Source organism: Zonotrichia leucophrys, chromosome 6, assembly GCF_028769735.1.
Source record: "Zonotrichia leucophrys gambelii isolate GWCS_2022_RI chromosome 6, RI_Zleu_2.0, whole genome shotgun sequence".
NCBI lineage: Eukaryota > Metazoa > Chordata > Aves > Passeriformes > Passerellidae > Zonotrichia > Zonotrichia leucophrys.
The window spans coordinates 35,168,587-35,185,599 of NC_088176.1; the positions used below are offsets into that span (position 1 = coordinate 35,168,587).

The window sequence follows — 17,013 nt, forward strand, 5'->3', positions numbered from 1 at the left end:
AGAGCGCGCGCGCGGCGGGCGGGGCGGCGGCAGCGGCGGCGGGGCTGAGGTAAGCGGGGTCCTGAGGGGGCACAGGTCGGGGCTGGGGGGTTCGCGGTGCTGGGGCTGCGGTGCTCCCGGCCTTGGGAGTGATGGGGGCCCGGGCTGAGTGCATGCCAGGGCCCGGAACTGGGCGGGGAGGGGGGTTCCCCAGGCATGGGGAAGTTCAAGGCCCCGGAATGTGGGGTCTGCTTAGGGCAGAGGGCTGAGGGGACTCTTGAGGGGAGTCCTGAGGGCTCAGCTGGGGTTCCCGGGTCTCGGGGGAGTCGGAATGTGGGGTCTGCTGAGGCCAGAGGGCTGAGGGGAGTCCCGGGGGCCGAGCTGGGGTTCCCGGGGCTAAGGGGTGTCACCGGCCCCAGGAATAGGAGGATCCTGCCTCCCGGAGCTGAGGGAATAGGAGGGTCCTGCCTCCCGGAGCTGTGTGACCCCAAGGCCTCGGGAATAGGAGGGTCCTGCCCCTCGGAGCTGTGGGACCCCAAGGCTCCGGCAGTGAGGGGTGCTGGGTGCCGGGCCTTGGGGCTGAGACCGAGCTGCTGCCCGGCACAAACAGTTTTTCCGGGCCACGCGGGGCTCGGGATGCCGTGTTCTTGTGGCTGCTCCATCCCGTGTCCCGCAGTGTCCCTGTGCCTTCCCCCGGGCGGGGACCCCGCGGGGCTGGCGGGGCTCCTGGCGGCGCTCGGAGGAAGGAGGGACCCGCCGGGGTTCGGTACCGGGGCCCTGCAGGGAGTTCTGGGGAGCTCCCACCGTGGAGAGTAGATTTGGGTTACTTTTCTTGCTGTTGTGGGATCGCCGGCGGCGCTGCCCGGGCTGCGTGAGTTATCACCCTCACGTCAAGCCACTTTCTCTTGATAGAGGTTCCTTAAAGCTTTAACTGCGCTGAATGGCCCCAGCTGTGCTTGATGTGCAGTCTGTGTCGGAAAACCTTTAGGGTGAATTCGAGTTAACGTACTGCTCGGAGCACAGAAATGCCTGATGTTTATCACAACGTGATTTATGTGTTCTGTGCTTGCCTGTAGTTTAATGAGCTGCTTGGGAAGGATGGTAAACCTGGCTGTGTTTAGTGGGGTCTGGGGGGGTGGGCAGGTCAAACCAGGCAGGATTTTTAGAGGTTTCTCTTTAGAATCCTCATTGCCAGCTGGGGCTTGAATTAAAGGCATGGCTTATCTTTAATTCCTTTATTCAGCTGTTGACCATTTTCCTCCTCCTCCTCCTGGCTTTTTTTGGCTCAGTCCGAGATGCATTTCCTGAGGTCGATACATGTGAGCACTGCAGGGCATGACTGCCAGGAGGGAAAGTGGGTGCAGCACCAAGTTATGATCTTTATTATGTTTCTTTCTCATTTTTAGAACAGGCCCCAGCTGAGAAATACTTCCCTGTGTTCCCTGTGACCTCTTGACCTGCAAACTGGGAGCAAATCCATTTCAGGTGAGGATGGTGTTGCTGAGTGCTGTGCAACTCCCTGCTCTCAGGTGCTTTAACTGCTGAATTCATAATTTGGCTGAATAATATACCTTGTGTAGAATTATTCTTGTCCTGGAGTGTTCTCTTAGGGCTTTTCTCAAAGCTGTAGGAGAATGAGTTGCCTTTTTTTGCAGTGTGCAAAGTTGTGCTGACTTTCCTGGTGCAAGTGCTTGGGCACACTGAGCCCTGCAGGAAGTTTGTCTGCCTGGAGCTTTCTGTCAAACCAACCTCAGCAGTTCCAGCACTTTCATAAAATGTAAAAAAACTCGCAACACAAAAAAAACCTCAAGTGGTCACTAAAAATGTGTTTGGTCAGTGAATCTTAAGCTCATGTAACCCCTCTTTATTTCCTTGTGGAAGTGGCTTGTTCTCCCCATGACCCATTTCCTGCAGCAGCCTTTGTGGTATTCCCTCATGCTTCCTGAGCCAAGGGAGCTGAAATGCCGCACCCTGGAGGAAAAGGAATGATGGGCCTTGGTTCCATCACTACTGTCTGCCTGCTGGGCACCCTCTGGGGTGCCCTGTGTGCCACTGCTCCCTGCAGGTTCCTGGGTAAGATCCTGGCAGAGTTTGAGGAGAGATGATCCAGTTGTCCTCAGTTTTCCTTGCTGATCATTTGAAGCAGCATCTCAGATTTTTTTTTTTCAGGTGATAACTGAGGGAGCCACCAGCTTGTTTAGGTCTGGTATGTGGCAATAACCATTTTTATTTTCTTGAGCAAAACAAGTTCTGTAGCAATCCTATTATTGTTATAAAAACACATTGTTTCATGATGTCGCAGTTGCTGCAGTAACACTTCCTGAAGTGAGCTGGGATATGGAAGTACTGGGTTTTCTTCTTCCCAAGTTCCCAGTTGACATATTGGGGCTCAATATTTTAGCTCAGTGCAGCAGGGCTGAGGATGCTTGGGTACAACAATAAAAATAAACTTAATTTTAATTATATTAATTCCAGGTGCTGTGATTTCCTGTTGGGATGTTGAAGGGGTGCCAAAGTGTCTTGGTGTAGATGTGACTTCAGTGGGATGATGTTGTTTGGGGTAATTTAGCAGGAAGCAGTTACCCAGGGTCTTTGGGTGTTGTACACCTTTGAGATGAGTATTGCCTTTCTTTTTTAAACTGAATTGTTCTAAGAAAACATGGTGCAAATGGTGTGGGTCCCTCTTACACACAGAATCATGGAAAGGCTGTTAACAATCATCCAGTGCCACCCCTGCCATGGCAGGGACACCTTCCCCTGTCCCAGGTGGCTCCAGCCTGGCCTTGGGCACTGCCAGGGATGCAGGGGCAGCCCCAGCTGCTCTGGGCACCTGTGCCAGGGCCTGCCCACCCTGCCAGGGAACAATTCCTGATTCCCAATATCCCATCCAGCCCTGCCCTCTGGCTGTGGGAGCCCCTTCTCCCTTGTCCTTTTGCTCCATGTCCTTGTCCAAAATCATTTTCCCTCTCTTTTGTTGGTACTGAAAGGCTGAGGATGAATATTTATCTTTAGGGTGATGCATTTGACACTTCAAGCAGAAAATACACAGACTTCTAGCAGAAAGTGAGTGGAGCCTGAGGCACTTTGTCTCCCTAAGCACACACCATCCAAAGCCTGTGGCAGCCTCACCTCTTAGCTTTAGATTTAGGATACTTTAAAAGAGGAAAAGCAGACTGTTAGATCATGAATTGTTTTACTGTGGCTTCTGCACTTACTGAAAAGTCCTTGGGTAGTAAATTCTGGTTCTGTTTGTCTGCTGCCCTGTCTGTGAGTACAGTGACTTGTTTGTCCCCAGAGACACTTGCCATGGAGTTTGCTTCTGTGCATTCTGCATTTCACCTCTCTTGAGAGCAGCTTTTCATTTTAGTCATGTGAGGAGCTCCTTGGCTGTGGGGCAGGATAAGGTTGGAAGAACCAAAGCACTGCAGTTGTAACTGGGAATTTTGTGCTGAGACTGGCACAGAGTTTGGGCTGGGGATTCTTTCTGGGTCTCCAAGGTCTTTCAAGCTAAAATTCCTGTAGTTGTTTCTTGTCACCATGATATTTTCTGAAAAATCCCTTTGCCAGGATTTCTTCTCCTAGGAAGCTGAGAGTCCTCAGAAAAGAATGAAAACAATAATTACCTGATTGTTTGGGAATATAGTCTAGAAATCATTTACCAACGGGTGAATGTTGGATTGGTTCCATGTGAATTGTTTTTAATTAATGACCAATCACAGCCAGCTGTGTCCCACTCTGAGGAGTCAGCCAGGAGCTTTCATTATCATTCTTTTCTAACCTTCTGATGTATCCTTTCTCTTTCTTTAGTATAGTTTTAGTATATCTTTTCTTTTAATATAGTATCATAAAATAATAAATCAACACTCTGAGAAGTCAAATTCTCATCTCTCACCCCATCCTGAAGAGCTCACAACAGCACAGTTTCTCTTACTTTGGCTCTGTGATGTGGAGTCTGAGCTCCTCATGCAGAGAACAAGGAAGAAGGTCGTGGTTTGGGCCAAGAGAAGTTGCAGCTGAGCTGTGCTTGGAACACGAGCCCAGGGAATCCGTGGGCTGTGTGTGATGCAGGCAGAGCTGCTGTGCTGCCACACACCAGCCCCAGTGTCTGTATGGACCAGCTGTGTTCTGTACCACCACCTGAATCTCTCTGCTTTCTTTTGTTTGGTGCAAGCTTCCCACCTCTGGCATTTTAGCTTCAGGAGCTGGAAGAGCAGTGGGGTTTTTGTAATTTTTTGTCACAAAATCTCAGTTATGATACAGACAGGTACCTGAGGTGTGCTGCCTGCCCACCTTGGATGGAGGCAGGTGTTTGCTGCTGGCTTTTTCCTGCTGAGACTGAGCCCTCAGGCTGTGTTCTGAAAGCACAGGGCTCCAGCCTGGCTTATCCATGTTCTCCTCTCTGAAGCTCAAGCTAATCCAACAATGTGTTGCTGGAAAAGCAGCTGCAGTGATTCAGACCTGCTTTTCCTTTTTAGAGGGGGGAAAAGCAATGCTATACTCTTCTCCTGAGTTCCCAAATTACCTCCATCTGGTAAATGAAACACAGGTGCTGTGAATTTTTTGGTTTGTTTCAATAAGTTTTTAATTTGAAATTTCTTTGTATAGAACAGAAAGCCCCCAAAGCATGACTCTTTGGCCAGGAAGAAACATTTTCTTGAAGATGTGGCTGTAGATGATGTTTCTGTTTGAAAGGCAACTTCAGCCAAGGAGAAATTACCACATTGAGATATTCAGGTTCTGGGGGGGTTCACAAATCTTTTTCCTCCTTGTCACAGAGGAGCTCAGCCTTCACCATATCAAATTCTGAGACAATCCACTCTGTCACCCTGCAAAAAACCTTTGTCTCTTTCTGGAGCTGGAATTGTATCTGCAGGTAACTCAAACCTGCCAAACTGCCACCTTGCCAGCCTAGGGAGGCTTTTGCTTTGTTCTAAATTTTTCTCTTCCAGAATTAATTTTTCATTTTTATCCTTTAGGAGTTAACACTGCTTTTCTTAGAGCCCAATGGGCCATAAACATTTCTTAAATGTGACTACTCTGAGATACTTTTTGTTTCTTGTGAGGTACATGCAGGTGGATGTCTGTTGGATGGAGCTTCAAGGAGAGTCCCCATTCTGTGGAAAAGTCAGGAATTCTCAGGGAAATCATGCCCTGTGGCCACAGATTGTGCAAGGCAATTTAATGAGTCAGCCATTAAGCAGATGCATTCCTGCTGGCTGTAAGTTTTTATAGGAAAAGGCAGCCATGTAATGTTTGCTACCCTTCTGCCAGCAGTTCTTGGGTGATCCTTTGCTCCTCAAGTCAGGCTGGAAATACCTGTGCTCTGGTGCACAGTGGCTGGTTTGCAAAGGCAGCCTGGTTATTTGAGAATAGCACTGGAAAAAGGAAATTTCACACTTCTGGGCAGGGTAGAAGTAGCTTGTGAAGCAGGATTGTTATCCTCAATAAGGGTGAGAAGATTTTTGGTCGGTTTTTATTTTTACAGCTCTTCTAAATTCCCTCTGACATCTCTGGAGGTGTTTTTAGGGAGCTTTTCATGGCTGGGCTTTACTGTAATGTTTTCTAGGTGGAAAGGCTGAAGGGATGTGCTGCATTTTGAGTGCAGGAAGGGAAGGGAAGCTTGGATCAAGAAAAAGCAGCATTTGGCATTTGTTTCTGTGCAAGTTCATAGCTGCCTCCTAGAAACCTGCAGAGCATTGCTGGAGTCTGACAGTCTGAGGTAGCAAGGAAATGGTGCAGCCTTGCTGGAGGTGCTGTTTTCAGTGCTGCTGCCACAGATGGGCCCAGGTTACTCTGTTTGGATACACTCCTTTTTCATCTCTGTCTCCAAAGCTGTGCTTTGTGGTGGCTGCATCCATCCACTCTCAGATCCTCTGGCCACTCAGCTCTCAGGTGAAATTTGGGGTTGCTGTTGAGTTTGCAGAGTTTCTTCTGCCAGTGCAGTGGCACCAAAATCTTTCCCCAGTATGTAAACACTCCTGCCTCCCTTGCAAGGGAAGCCCAAGCCAGCTACTGTCCCACATCCTTATAAATAATCCAGCTGCAATTTCTGAAAATGCCTTATTAAAGCTAAATCTAAAAGTTTGTGTGTTTGCAATGCATCATCTCTCCTGAAAATCAGTACAATGGTTTGTAAAGTACAGAGTAAAGCAGCTCATGAGGGGAGAGTGTCACTGATCATCCCTGAGCCATGGCTGGGTGCAGTTACAGAGCTGTGGACTTGGGATTGGTCATTTCCAGGGCTGAGGATTTTAGGAAGAGGTGGAACTTTCCTGCAGTGACAGTTAAAAAGAAATTGCTGGGCTGTGGCTGAGGTTCCTGCATTGATTGATACTTGGTAGACTCTACATCAATTTGAGTCGTGCTCTGAAACAAATGTGGTTCCTCTCCAGCAAAATTAATGTGATCAAATATTGCCCCAATCTCCTACCTGAGGACAAATTACTTTTGCTGCTAGATTTCATTTTCCCAAAACTGATTTATGTGTCTTGGTAGGCTAATAACTTCAGTAAGGTGTGAAATCCTTTCTCTCAAAATTGTGCTCGGAAAGCTGAAAGCTTGGAGGGGAAAAGAGCAGGAGCTGTTGGGTCTGTCCTGGAAATGGGGGAAGGAGGGGATCCAGGTGCTTCATTAGCTGGAATGCACCTCCTGGCACCCCTTCAGGAGTTATTCTTGTACAAATTTCATGGAATAATGGAATAATTCCCATTGGAAAGGACCTTAAAGCCCATCCGGTGCCACAGGGGCACCTTCCCCTATCCCAGGCTGCTCCCAGCCCCTTCCAGCCTGGCCTTGGGCACTGCCAGGGATCCAGGGGCAGCCCCAGCTGCTCTGGGAAGGAGAAGTCATAGCTGATCTTGGGGGAGGCAGCTTGAAGCTGTGGGGTTTTCTTTCTCCTGGTTTATGAATCTCAGTGTTAATGGTGAAACTTTTCTCCTGATTGCTTCAGCCTTTCCCTTGCCTATTGACTTTTCCTTTCCGTTGGATTTGTTGGGCTGTTTCCCCCATTTTAATTTTTCCTTCCCCTCTTCCCAATCCTCTCAAGAAGATGCATTCAGGAGAGCTGGGAGCTGTTACCCTCACTCCTCTGCTGTTGGCTCTGGCTTCAGTGAGCAGGGCTGAGGGATAATTGACAGTCAGGAGCTGAGGTGGGAACAGGTGAGGAATTTTCCTACAGCATCTGGTGGGTCAGGATGTCCTGATGTGCTCTGGCAACGTCCAACTTGGCTTTTTAACAAACACACAGCTCCAGAAAGCTCTTTGGGCTCTTACTGACTCCATCTCAGCCAGTCTGTGCTGGAGTTTTTATGCCTAAATAGTGCCTCCTAAATACAGGGTTTTTCAGAATATTTTCCTGCACAGCAGTATATATTTAAATTTACAATTGACATTCTGCACTAATTCATGGGCTTATCATGTTCTTGTAAAATTGTTCAAAAAAGTGTCTGTGACCCCTTCTCTGATGAAAAATTAAACACCCTGGCTGATTGAATTACTGTTCTCCCTCTCACATGCTTTGGGGGGCCAGCTTTGACATCTCAATGCTGCCTCAAGTGTTTTATCTGCTCTGGATCCCCCAAAGATCCAAGAAAGTTCCGTGCTGGGGTACCCAAGTGGGGGAGGTCCCTTTTCCCCAGCTGAGCTGCTCAGTGCTTTCAGTCTTGGAATCCTGAGCTAATTAGGGGGCTGGAAAAACAGGAGCAAGCCTTTGTTCTCTCCTTTTGGTATCTGAAAAAGGATGCAAGAGTTGGGATCTTCCAATTCTTATCTGCATTATCTGGAACAATCTAGGGCTTGGAAAGGCCAGGGGTGGGCAGCTGGTCTCAGTTTCCTTGGAGAGCAGATTGGCAGAGGGTCATGGTCTGGGGAAATCAAACACCCACATTGAGCCAGAACTGGTGTAACTGGGAAATAATGTTGCATTTCTTCTTCTCACCTGACCTGCCTGGTCTCAGTTTGGATGGAGCCTGTTTTGGGTGGATGTGGTGTTTTCCTGCTGGGTTTGAGTCTCTCTGTTGATTCTTCTGCTTAAACAAAACCACCTATGAATTGTGGCATAAATAAAAGTAGATGGGTCATTCTGTTCTGGGAAAAAGCCCCAACTGCTTCATTTGTCCAAGGGTATTGATTCAACCTCTGAAAGTAACTACAGAGCTGTTCTGAGCAAGAATTTAAGGTAAGCTTGGCTTATCTCTTGAAAACATAAATACAGTTTACAGATTTCCTTGTAGCTGTAGTGCTAGAGCATCATGATAACTCCAAAGTAATGAAAATAAGCAAACATAAAATGTGTTTGTTGTTTTTTTTTTTCCTTTCCCTCTGGGCTGCTTTGTTGTATCCTATAAAAAAATAATCCTTTATTACAGTAAATCATTCAGGAATGGGGATTGTTTCTTATTGTAAGCTGTAATCACATCAGTTGATGGGAGTTTTATACTTGATCTCAGTTTTATTCCTTGTCCTACTGCAAACTGTGGTGTTGAATTTTTTGTTGCACAGGACAAGATGCTTATTTTTAATCTTTCAAAAAGTGAGCATCAGCTTTCTCAAGTGGTCTTGACTTCAGTGCCTGGAGTTGTTAACCAAATATACCAAATATCATGGCACTTCTGATTTAAAAAAAGAAAACTGTGAGAGATTGAAGAAATTGCAGATGGAAAATTCCGCTTCCAGAGGGATTCTTTAATTGCTGTGAGATAAGGATGCTCTTTATTTTGGGGTGCTCGTGAGAACTGGCTGCTTTCAGCTCTCTCAGGCAGTTGGTACCCAGTGAACACTCTGGGTAAACATCCCAGCAGAATCAAGGATGGAGCTTGCTTGGACAAGGCAGATAATTTAGTGTTTCTTAAGGCTCAGGCAGAGTAAACATTTATGCAGTACTAAAGCCAACAATCAGAAATGTTGTAAAAAATCTCTTCAAGCTCCCAAGTAAACGCTGTGGGGCTTAATTTTCATTTTGGTTGATGAAATGATACTGGCAAGATTTCCCTTCCCCAATACATGTTAGGAATATAAAGCTGGAATTGGGATGGGGAACCCTAGAAAGGGCAGGGATAGCTCCTTGGGGAAAGGAGCACATGCAGATTTTCCTCTGCATAAGGAACAGAAATTCATCCCTGGAGACCAAATGGGAGCATCAGGTTTGTGTAGAGTGGAAATAATTTAAAATTTGAGATCAGGGTTGTTTTTCATAAGCATCTCATTGTTGTTCAGAGCTGGAGAGGATTGGAGGATCAGTGCTGTGAGCTGCCTGCATTCTGTTAACATTTGAATTTTAAACCTGTTTATTTGAAAAGGAATAAGCAAAGCCATGATGCCAATTTTAATAGGAGCACAGATGAATATCAGATGGATGCTGTTTGGATGGATTCACTGTGAGCCCTGAAATTTGTGGTGTTTGCCCATAAACCAGGGTGGGGAAGGATGGGCAGCCTGTGGCTTTGCCACCTCCACCTTCTCTTGAGCTCCATCCCACCTCCCTTGTCTTAAGACAAAAGTTTTCATCTGCTAGGAAAAACCCACTGTTAAGTGATTTATTAACAATTTTTCATTGTTTTTTACTGTGCCATGAAGTCTTCAGGGCCTTCTCCACCACCTGCCTTAAAGACACTGAGCTCCAGCCCTCAGAATTATCTGCTGGATATTTGATGGTTCTTCCCTGCCTCTTCCTCTGTTCCCATCCCAAACTGTGCATCCCTCCACTGTGGAACCCTGACCTGCAGCAGGGGGCAATGGCCTAACACGGCACAGACAGGGCCCAGGGTCCTCATTTTTGGAAGTGAAGGTTTAGCAGAATGCTGTGGTGGCATCCTGTGTTGCTGAAGCAAATAGAAAACAACAGTTGTGGCTTTTTATTTTTGTATTCTGTGGTTATTCACTGCCTGGGAATATGTGAGTAGAATGGCAAGAATGGGGAATAAAAGGAAAAATTAGGCTGCTGCTCCTCTGCTCTGTGGGGTTTTTTAGGAATTCCTTTACCATTGTGTCCAATTTTAAGGCTGACCTTATGAATGAAAAAATTGCATTTGCCTCAGAAATGAAACCTTTATTTCACAAGAACATGCAGCAAATTTTCTTTTCAAAGGCAGCATTTACCCTGTGCCTTCAGTGCTGTGAGCCACCAAAATTGCTTTGCCTCCTGCAGCTGGTGTGTGATGGGGTTGTGTTTCTGTGGTTCTGGTCTAATTATATTTAGATTTGTAGCTCTGCTTTCCCATTTGTCTCTGTTCTGTTGGATGGGGTATGGATTGGATTTTATAAGTTTTGACACTTTGAAACTGGCCCTGTACTTACAGTTGCATGTAAATGTTTTGCTCCAGGCTGGCTAAAAAAGGGATTTAAGAACAGTAGGGTTTTCTTAGGAAAATTTAAATGCCTGGGTTGGGTTTTGCTTGATAGGTTTGCTTGTTATTTGGCTAAATTTGCCTTTTAAAATCCAGTTGTGACTTTGCTTCTGGCCAAATGTCTCTTACCTGCTGTGGTTGCTTATCAGGTCTATTGCTATCTTCCATGTCTTGGAAATTGAGAGATGGGATGGGCTGTAAATATTTCATGGAATCATGGAATGGTTGGGGTTGGTAGGGACCTTTAAGATCATCCAGTTCCAACCCTTTGCAGGGCAGGGACACTTTGACTAAACCAGGTTGCTCAAGACTCATCCAGCCTGGCCTTGAACATTTGCAGGGTTGTGGAGTCCACAGGGTGAAAAACGCCAATTGTTTTTACAATTTTTAAAAGTTTAATGAGAATAAATTGGTTATAAAAACAGCAATATAATTAGAATAATAATAATTTGGACAATTTGGATTAGGACAATATGAGACAATAGAAACAAAGAGTTACAGACAGTCTGGGCACCTCTTTCTGGGCAAAATAAGCCCCAGAAAGGCCCCACATTAACAGAGGATTAACCCTAAAAAGCAACAGCCTGTTGTATATTCCTACACCTCATCCATGATGCATAAATTCCATTCAAACACAGGATTCTGGCTGGGCAGTGTCAGCTCCTGCCTCTGAATCCTGACAGTGTCTTCAGGGCTGAGCCAGGCAGGGAGAAGTTTATTTCTTCTGATATGGAGGAATAAATTCTCTTTTTCTGAAAGATTTGGGTGTCCTGTGGCTGCTATCTTGCTGTGAGTCCTCTCTTAAAAAAAGTATCCTACATAGCATCGTTTCTATTTTAACATTGTTATAACCTAAAACTAGATTTAACACACTACTTAATAAAATTAATACAGCATCACTTTCTAACATAACATATATAATATTCATTTGTATATTTGCAAAAAGCCAATCCTAAAATACACATTTTTCACACACAGCCTCTGTGGGAAGGTGAGATTCCCTCTTGATGAGGGTTTTGGGGAAAGGCTGAGGAATTGGAATAACTCTGATAAGCAGCTGGATGTGACAGCCGGGTGTGTGCCAATACCTAACACAAGTATTTATTTATTAAACAGATTACGTGCCTCTTTCAGGACAGGTAACGAACACCCGTGAGTTACCCTGTGAAAGTTTCCCTGGTTGGGGCCAGGCAGCCCTGGGAAGCTCTGTTTGCTCACGCAGCGCTCTCGTTCCGCAGGATGTTCCGGCTGCGCTTCCTGCCCGCGGCCGCGGCGCTGGCGGCGGTGGCGCGGCGTTCGCACGGCACGGCCCCGCACCCCGGCACCCGGCGCAGGCTCCTGCTGGCGGCTTTCCTCGGCACCTCTGCGGCCACGGCCAGTGCCAGGTTCCTGTGGCAGAGGTAATGCGTGCATTGCTAATGTATTGCCTGCCCCTGGTAAGTACCTGTGGTGCTCCTGCTCGTCCTGCTGCTGCATGGAAGGAAAGCTGGGAACACAAACCCTGTGAGGAACCCCTGAGGGAGCTGGGGGTGCTCAGCCTGGAGAAAAGGAGACTCAGGGGTGCCCTCATCACTCTGTACAGCTCCTGAAAGGTGGCTGTGCTCAGCTGGGGTTGGGCTCTTTCTCCAGGCAGCACTGACAGAACCAGAGGACACAGCCTTAACCTGCACCAAGGGAAATATAGGTTGGATATTAGGAAAAGGATTTTTACAGAAAGGGTGATAAAGAACTGGAATGGTCTGCCCAGAGAGGTGGTGGAGTCACCATCCCTGGATGTGTTTAAAACCAGCCTGGATGTGGCACTGGGTGCCAGGGTTTAGTTCAGGTGTTAGGGCTGGGTTGGACTTGATGAGCTTGGAGGTCTCTTGCAACCCAACCCAGAGATTCTGTGCATGCCCGGGGGTGATTCCAGCCGGGGTGATTCCCGTGGGGTGATTCTGTGACTATGCCCAGGTGCGGTGATTCCCTGAGGAGCTCCCTTGCTGCTGGCCCTGCTCAGGGATGCAGCAGAGCCGGGGTGAGGCGTGGTCTCACACGGGCCCTCTGATGTGGTTTCCTGCCTCGTTTCCTCCCTGCCTGGTGGTTTGTGGTGGTGTGAAGAGAGAACCCTTCACTTTCACAACTTCTGTTTGAAACAGCACATCTGGGCAGGGTTTGCTCCTCTGGTTTTTTGTGTGCTCTGCTGGCTGCTTGATGTATAAAATGCAGCAGAGGAGCAGAAGGGAGCAGTCTGTTTTTGGGTGGGAAGGTAGCAGCACACAGGATTTATGTGCATTTTCAGGGTCAGAGCCTTAGGACACCTCATGGTTTCCGGGGCTCAAAGCTCTTTGCTGTACCTGAGGTGCAAGGGGATGTTTGGGCTTTCCTGAGGTGACTCTCACTGCACCCTGGGGCTGTGCCATGCCTGAAGTAAAACAGGGACTCCCTTCTCTTCCCTCAGTGTGGCACCAGCACTGTCACTCAAGCACATAACTGCAGTTAGAGTCTAAAAATAAAGTATTTGCTGAAAGCCTGTGTTCTTTTCATTCTGATACTCGGGTGATTTGTTGCTGGTTTCTTGCTCACCTGTGGCTGGAAGGCTTTAGTTTTAATGCAGTGGGAGAGAGGTGATGGGAATTGTTCTGGCTGTTCCTCAGAGCTGTCAGAGCTGGCTCTGTGCTAAGAGGAGCTGCTCAGTGGAGGAAGAACACTGTGATCCAGCACAGTGTCATTTGGTGCTGCATTTTGGTAATGATCTGCACTGATGCAGTCAGTGCCTCTGAGGGAACGGCCAGGATAACTCCCCTGTTCCAGCAGGGAGGAGAGTGGGGTTTTTCCACTTCAAACCTTGTCCTCAGCATGATCAGAGAGTCAGTGGGACATCATGTCCTGTGTGAAGCTGTCATGGAGTTAATATCTCCCTTCTCTAGCAGGTTCCTCTGCTTTTCACACCAGCTGCATTTTCAGTGCTGCTGTTGCTTTTATCAGGAGGATGGTGCTTGTGCTGTGTGGAGGGCTGGGTCAGGGAGGGGTTTTTGGCTCCTGGAGAACTTTGCTGTTCCTTGGAGGCCCTTGGGCACCTTCCTCAGCTGAGAGCACTGATAGAAACCAGGCAGTGAGACACCACTCCCATCAATCTGGAGAGGCTGACTTGCTGTTATTACTCGTTTTGCCTTTCCTTGCTCTGCCTCCTTCATCTTTTATACATTTATAAAGCACTAAATAGAATTGTACAGACATTCAAGCATTCCTTTCCTATCTGAGCCATGAAATAAATCCTCAGCGTCAGCAACTGTAAAATAAAAGTGCACCCAAGCTTACAATATTAATTTAATTACTTGGCACAAAGCTGCTGCATTCAACAAGGAACAAAACTGATATGTTTGATGTAGAAAATTTTTCATACTGACATCTGTGGAAGTTTTAAATGGACTTTCAAGTGGGCATTTTAGCCTTGTTTAAAGAAATAAGGGATGAAATGTAAATTTCCTTTTTCTTTCTGAAAGTGGATATTGGGTGATCAGTAGGGTTTGAGAGCAGGTGAGTACAGAATGTTTGCAATGACATCCTCAGTTACTCAGGTATGTCCTGAGTTCGCACAGGAAGTAGCAGTAAGTATAATTAATTAGTACTAAGAGATAAATATGTAAATATTTCTTTACATTTAAGGCATTGAAGATGTACCAGGCCAGATCAAGAAGCAGTTGGAAAATTTAAGTTTCTTGGGCTAAATAAGTAGAAGATGATGATGGTGGAGTGAAGAAAGACAGGAATTCTCAGGTGCAGTCTGAGCCCAGTGTATTTCAGGTGGATTCTGTGGGTTGTGCTCTGACAGCAGCAGCAGCCAGTGCTGGGGTAAGGAAGCTCACACAAAGGGAGAGAAGAAATCAAGGAGTGAAAAGAGATGCATGGAAAAATCCTCTGGTTGTGTGAGGCAAGGCAGATTTAATTGCCTTGATTATCCCTAAGATGGGAGGTGGGTTGGTGGCATCTTTGTTTCACTGCAGGTAAGAGTTGGTCTTGTTGCCTTCCCTGCCCTCTGGCAAGTCCTGCTGCCTGTTTTTGGGGAATGAATCTCCTCTCAATTATTATACAGCAGGAGTAGCTCATGCTGCTCAGCTTTCCTGTGGCAGGGAATACTTGAGCAGTGCAAATAGCTGAGCTTAGAAGACTGATGAAGTTTACCCTTTCTCAGCAATAACTTAAACTCTGAGGATTTCCAGCTGGCAAGAGAAGCAATTAAGTATCTGGGCATTGGCATAATGAACTGAATTAATTGAAATTAATCTTGGTGCAGTCATTGGCTACTCTAAATGAGGCACTAATGTATGAGAAGTACTAAATCTCACAGTTTGTGGCAAGCTTAACGGTTGTAAAAAATATTCCATTACTGATCCTGGTGTAAAACTTGTACTTTCTAGTTCCTGATACCCATTTGGAAATGGCTGCAGATCTGTTCTTCATGTCACAGCCCTTCTTGGCTGAATCTGTGGGCCTCTGAAAGCCCTTAAATTGGCATTCTGGTGCTGAAGCTTGTTAATCAGTCTGACATTGAGAGGAGGAAGTGAGCAAAGGTACCTTTGGGGGCACAGAGTGACCCCTGTAAGCAGAGTCTTACCAGTGCTCCGCCTGACAGACTGAAAATTCTTAGTTTATGATCCTTTTCTTATCTTCTGTGAATAAATTAGTGGTGAGAGTAAAGGTAGGACACCTGTGTTGCTCTGGAAATTGCTGCCTCACATGGACCTTGTGGAGCCAGTCCAGAGGAGCCAAGGAGCTGCTCCAGGGCTGGAGCCCCTCTGCCCTGCAGGGGCTGGGAGTGCCCATCTGGAGAGGAGAGGGGTTGGGATGGGGAACTTGGGGCCCTTCCAGTGCCTAACAGGGCTCTAGGAGAGCTGGAGAGGGACTGGGGATGAGGGGAAATGGCTTCCCACTGCCAGAGGACAGGATTAGTTTAGATATTGGGGAAGAATTGCTCTCTGTGAGGGTGGGCAGGCCCTGGCACAGGGTGCCCAGAGCAGCTGTGGCTGCCTGGCAGTGCCCAAGGCCAGGCTGACAGGGCTGGGAGCAATCTGGGCTGGTGGGAGGTGGCCCTGCCCATGGCAGGGGTGGCACTGGAGGGGCTTTAAGGCTCCTTCCAAATCAAGGGGTTTTGGGATTCTGTAACTCTGTTTAAGAATGCAGTGATTTTTTGCACCAGTGTCCCGAGGGCTTTAGAGTAATTTGCCTAGAATACATTTTTAATGGGAGAATTGCTGGAAATATCTTATGCCAGCTGGAACAGACTTCAAAAATCTCTCTTGTAGTAAAACGAAGGAAACCACATAAATCATAGTCAAGAAGGAAGAAACCTGTTTTATTGCTGTAGATGTGTCAGGTACAACTTAACCTAATGTATGGGAGAGAAGATGAAAAATTGGAGGTATTATTCATGTGAGTTTATTTTTAGAGCCCTCATGAGCTTACATGTCAGGGGGATGGAGCAAGCTGATCTCTAAGGTCTCTTCCAACACAAACCATTTTGTGATTTTATACTTTTTTAATTCTTTGTGAGAGGTGACACACTCAAGAGACTCTCCTTGGGATTGCTGTGCTGAGGGTTTTTCCTAAGACTTCAAGACACATTGGTCTGGGAGCGGTGTCTTGAAAGAACTCAGTGTTCTCTCCAGTGGCTTTTGGCTGAACACTGAGGGTTTTTCTCCATGGACACTGGAGAAGGAAAGGATCAGCCCTGAACCCCACTGTGGTGAGCTCTGTTTGGAAATGAAAGCAGCATCTCCTGGATTAAGTAATAGCAGATTTCTGCTCACAGGGATAGTGGGGTAATGTCAGGACACCACAGCATTAGGGTGTCATTAGGGTGGCTGCCTTTGTGAAGTTCTTGCCACAAATTCATTGTGCCAGTTTATGTTGTGTTGAGTGTGTGAGAGATGGGGAGGGAAGCAAAGCAGTAGAGTCCCGTGAGTGTGGCAAGACCCTGAAAACTCTCTGGTGAATTCCCTATTAAAGTTTCAGGTGACTAATTTTGGTGCTGAATGTGGTTGAGCTGAGGATGAGCCAGAGCTCCCTGCTGAAAGTTCTCCTGATCCCTGGGGGTTGCCTGTTTTTATGAATGTCATGTCCTAACTTGCTGTTTCATTGCAGCATGAAAGCCCTGAAGTGTTAAGTGGCCTTCAGACCTCTCTGGGATGTCCCCAGCTGTTTACATGTAGGAGAATGGCGACTCTTAGCTGAGGAACATGTGTCAGGCAGGATTCCTCCCTCCTGCCCCTGGGTGCTGACAGCAGCTTTGCTGACTCCTGGGTGCCCATCTCTTCTATTTCCCTCTGAACTGAGCAGCAACTGATAGCTGAGTACTGAATACTTTGCTACTGCCTCCAGGATTAGAATAACTGAGCACTGTTATCTCTGGCACAAAGTTTTGTGATTTTTTTTTCTTCATGCTGTTCTGCTTCTGTCATTCAAAGAAGAAAAATACTGTGAAGGGAGGGGTTGTGATTTGTTGGAAGAAATGCAGGGCCTGCAATTTGGAGTGTTGTGCCAATGCCCAGTGTGAGTCCCAGCATCATTCCTGCATGGATATCCCATGGTGTTTGGCTCTCTTAAGGAATGGTTCCCCAAGAGAGAATTTATCATTGCAGGCCTCTGGTAGCTCAGTGGTTTTGGGGAGGATGAGGAATCCAATCTTACACTTGATTATTGGCTTTCTCCA

General features: G+C 46.9%; 1 protein-coding gene across 2 annotated transcripts in view; it reads left to right on the plus strand.

Annotated features, from left to right (window-relative positions):
- MICU1 (mitochondrial calcium uptake 1) overlaps positions 1-17,013 on the plus strand; it is a 93,941-nt gene continuing 76,928 nt past the window's right edge. For both annotated transcript variants that reach the window (XM_064717141.1, XM_064717142.1), the window contains exons 1-3: positions 1-49; positions 1,386-1,464; positions 11,561-11,722. In XM_064717141.1, coding sequence (XP_064573211.1) covers positions 11,562-11,722 — 161 coding nt within the window. In that variant the 5' untranslated portion in view covers positions 1-49; positions 1,386-1,464; position 11,561. The remainder of the gene's footprint in view (positions 50-1,385; positions 1,465-11,560; positions 11,723-17,013) is intronic.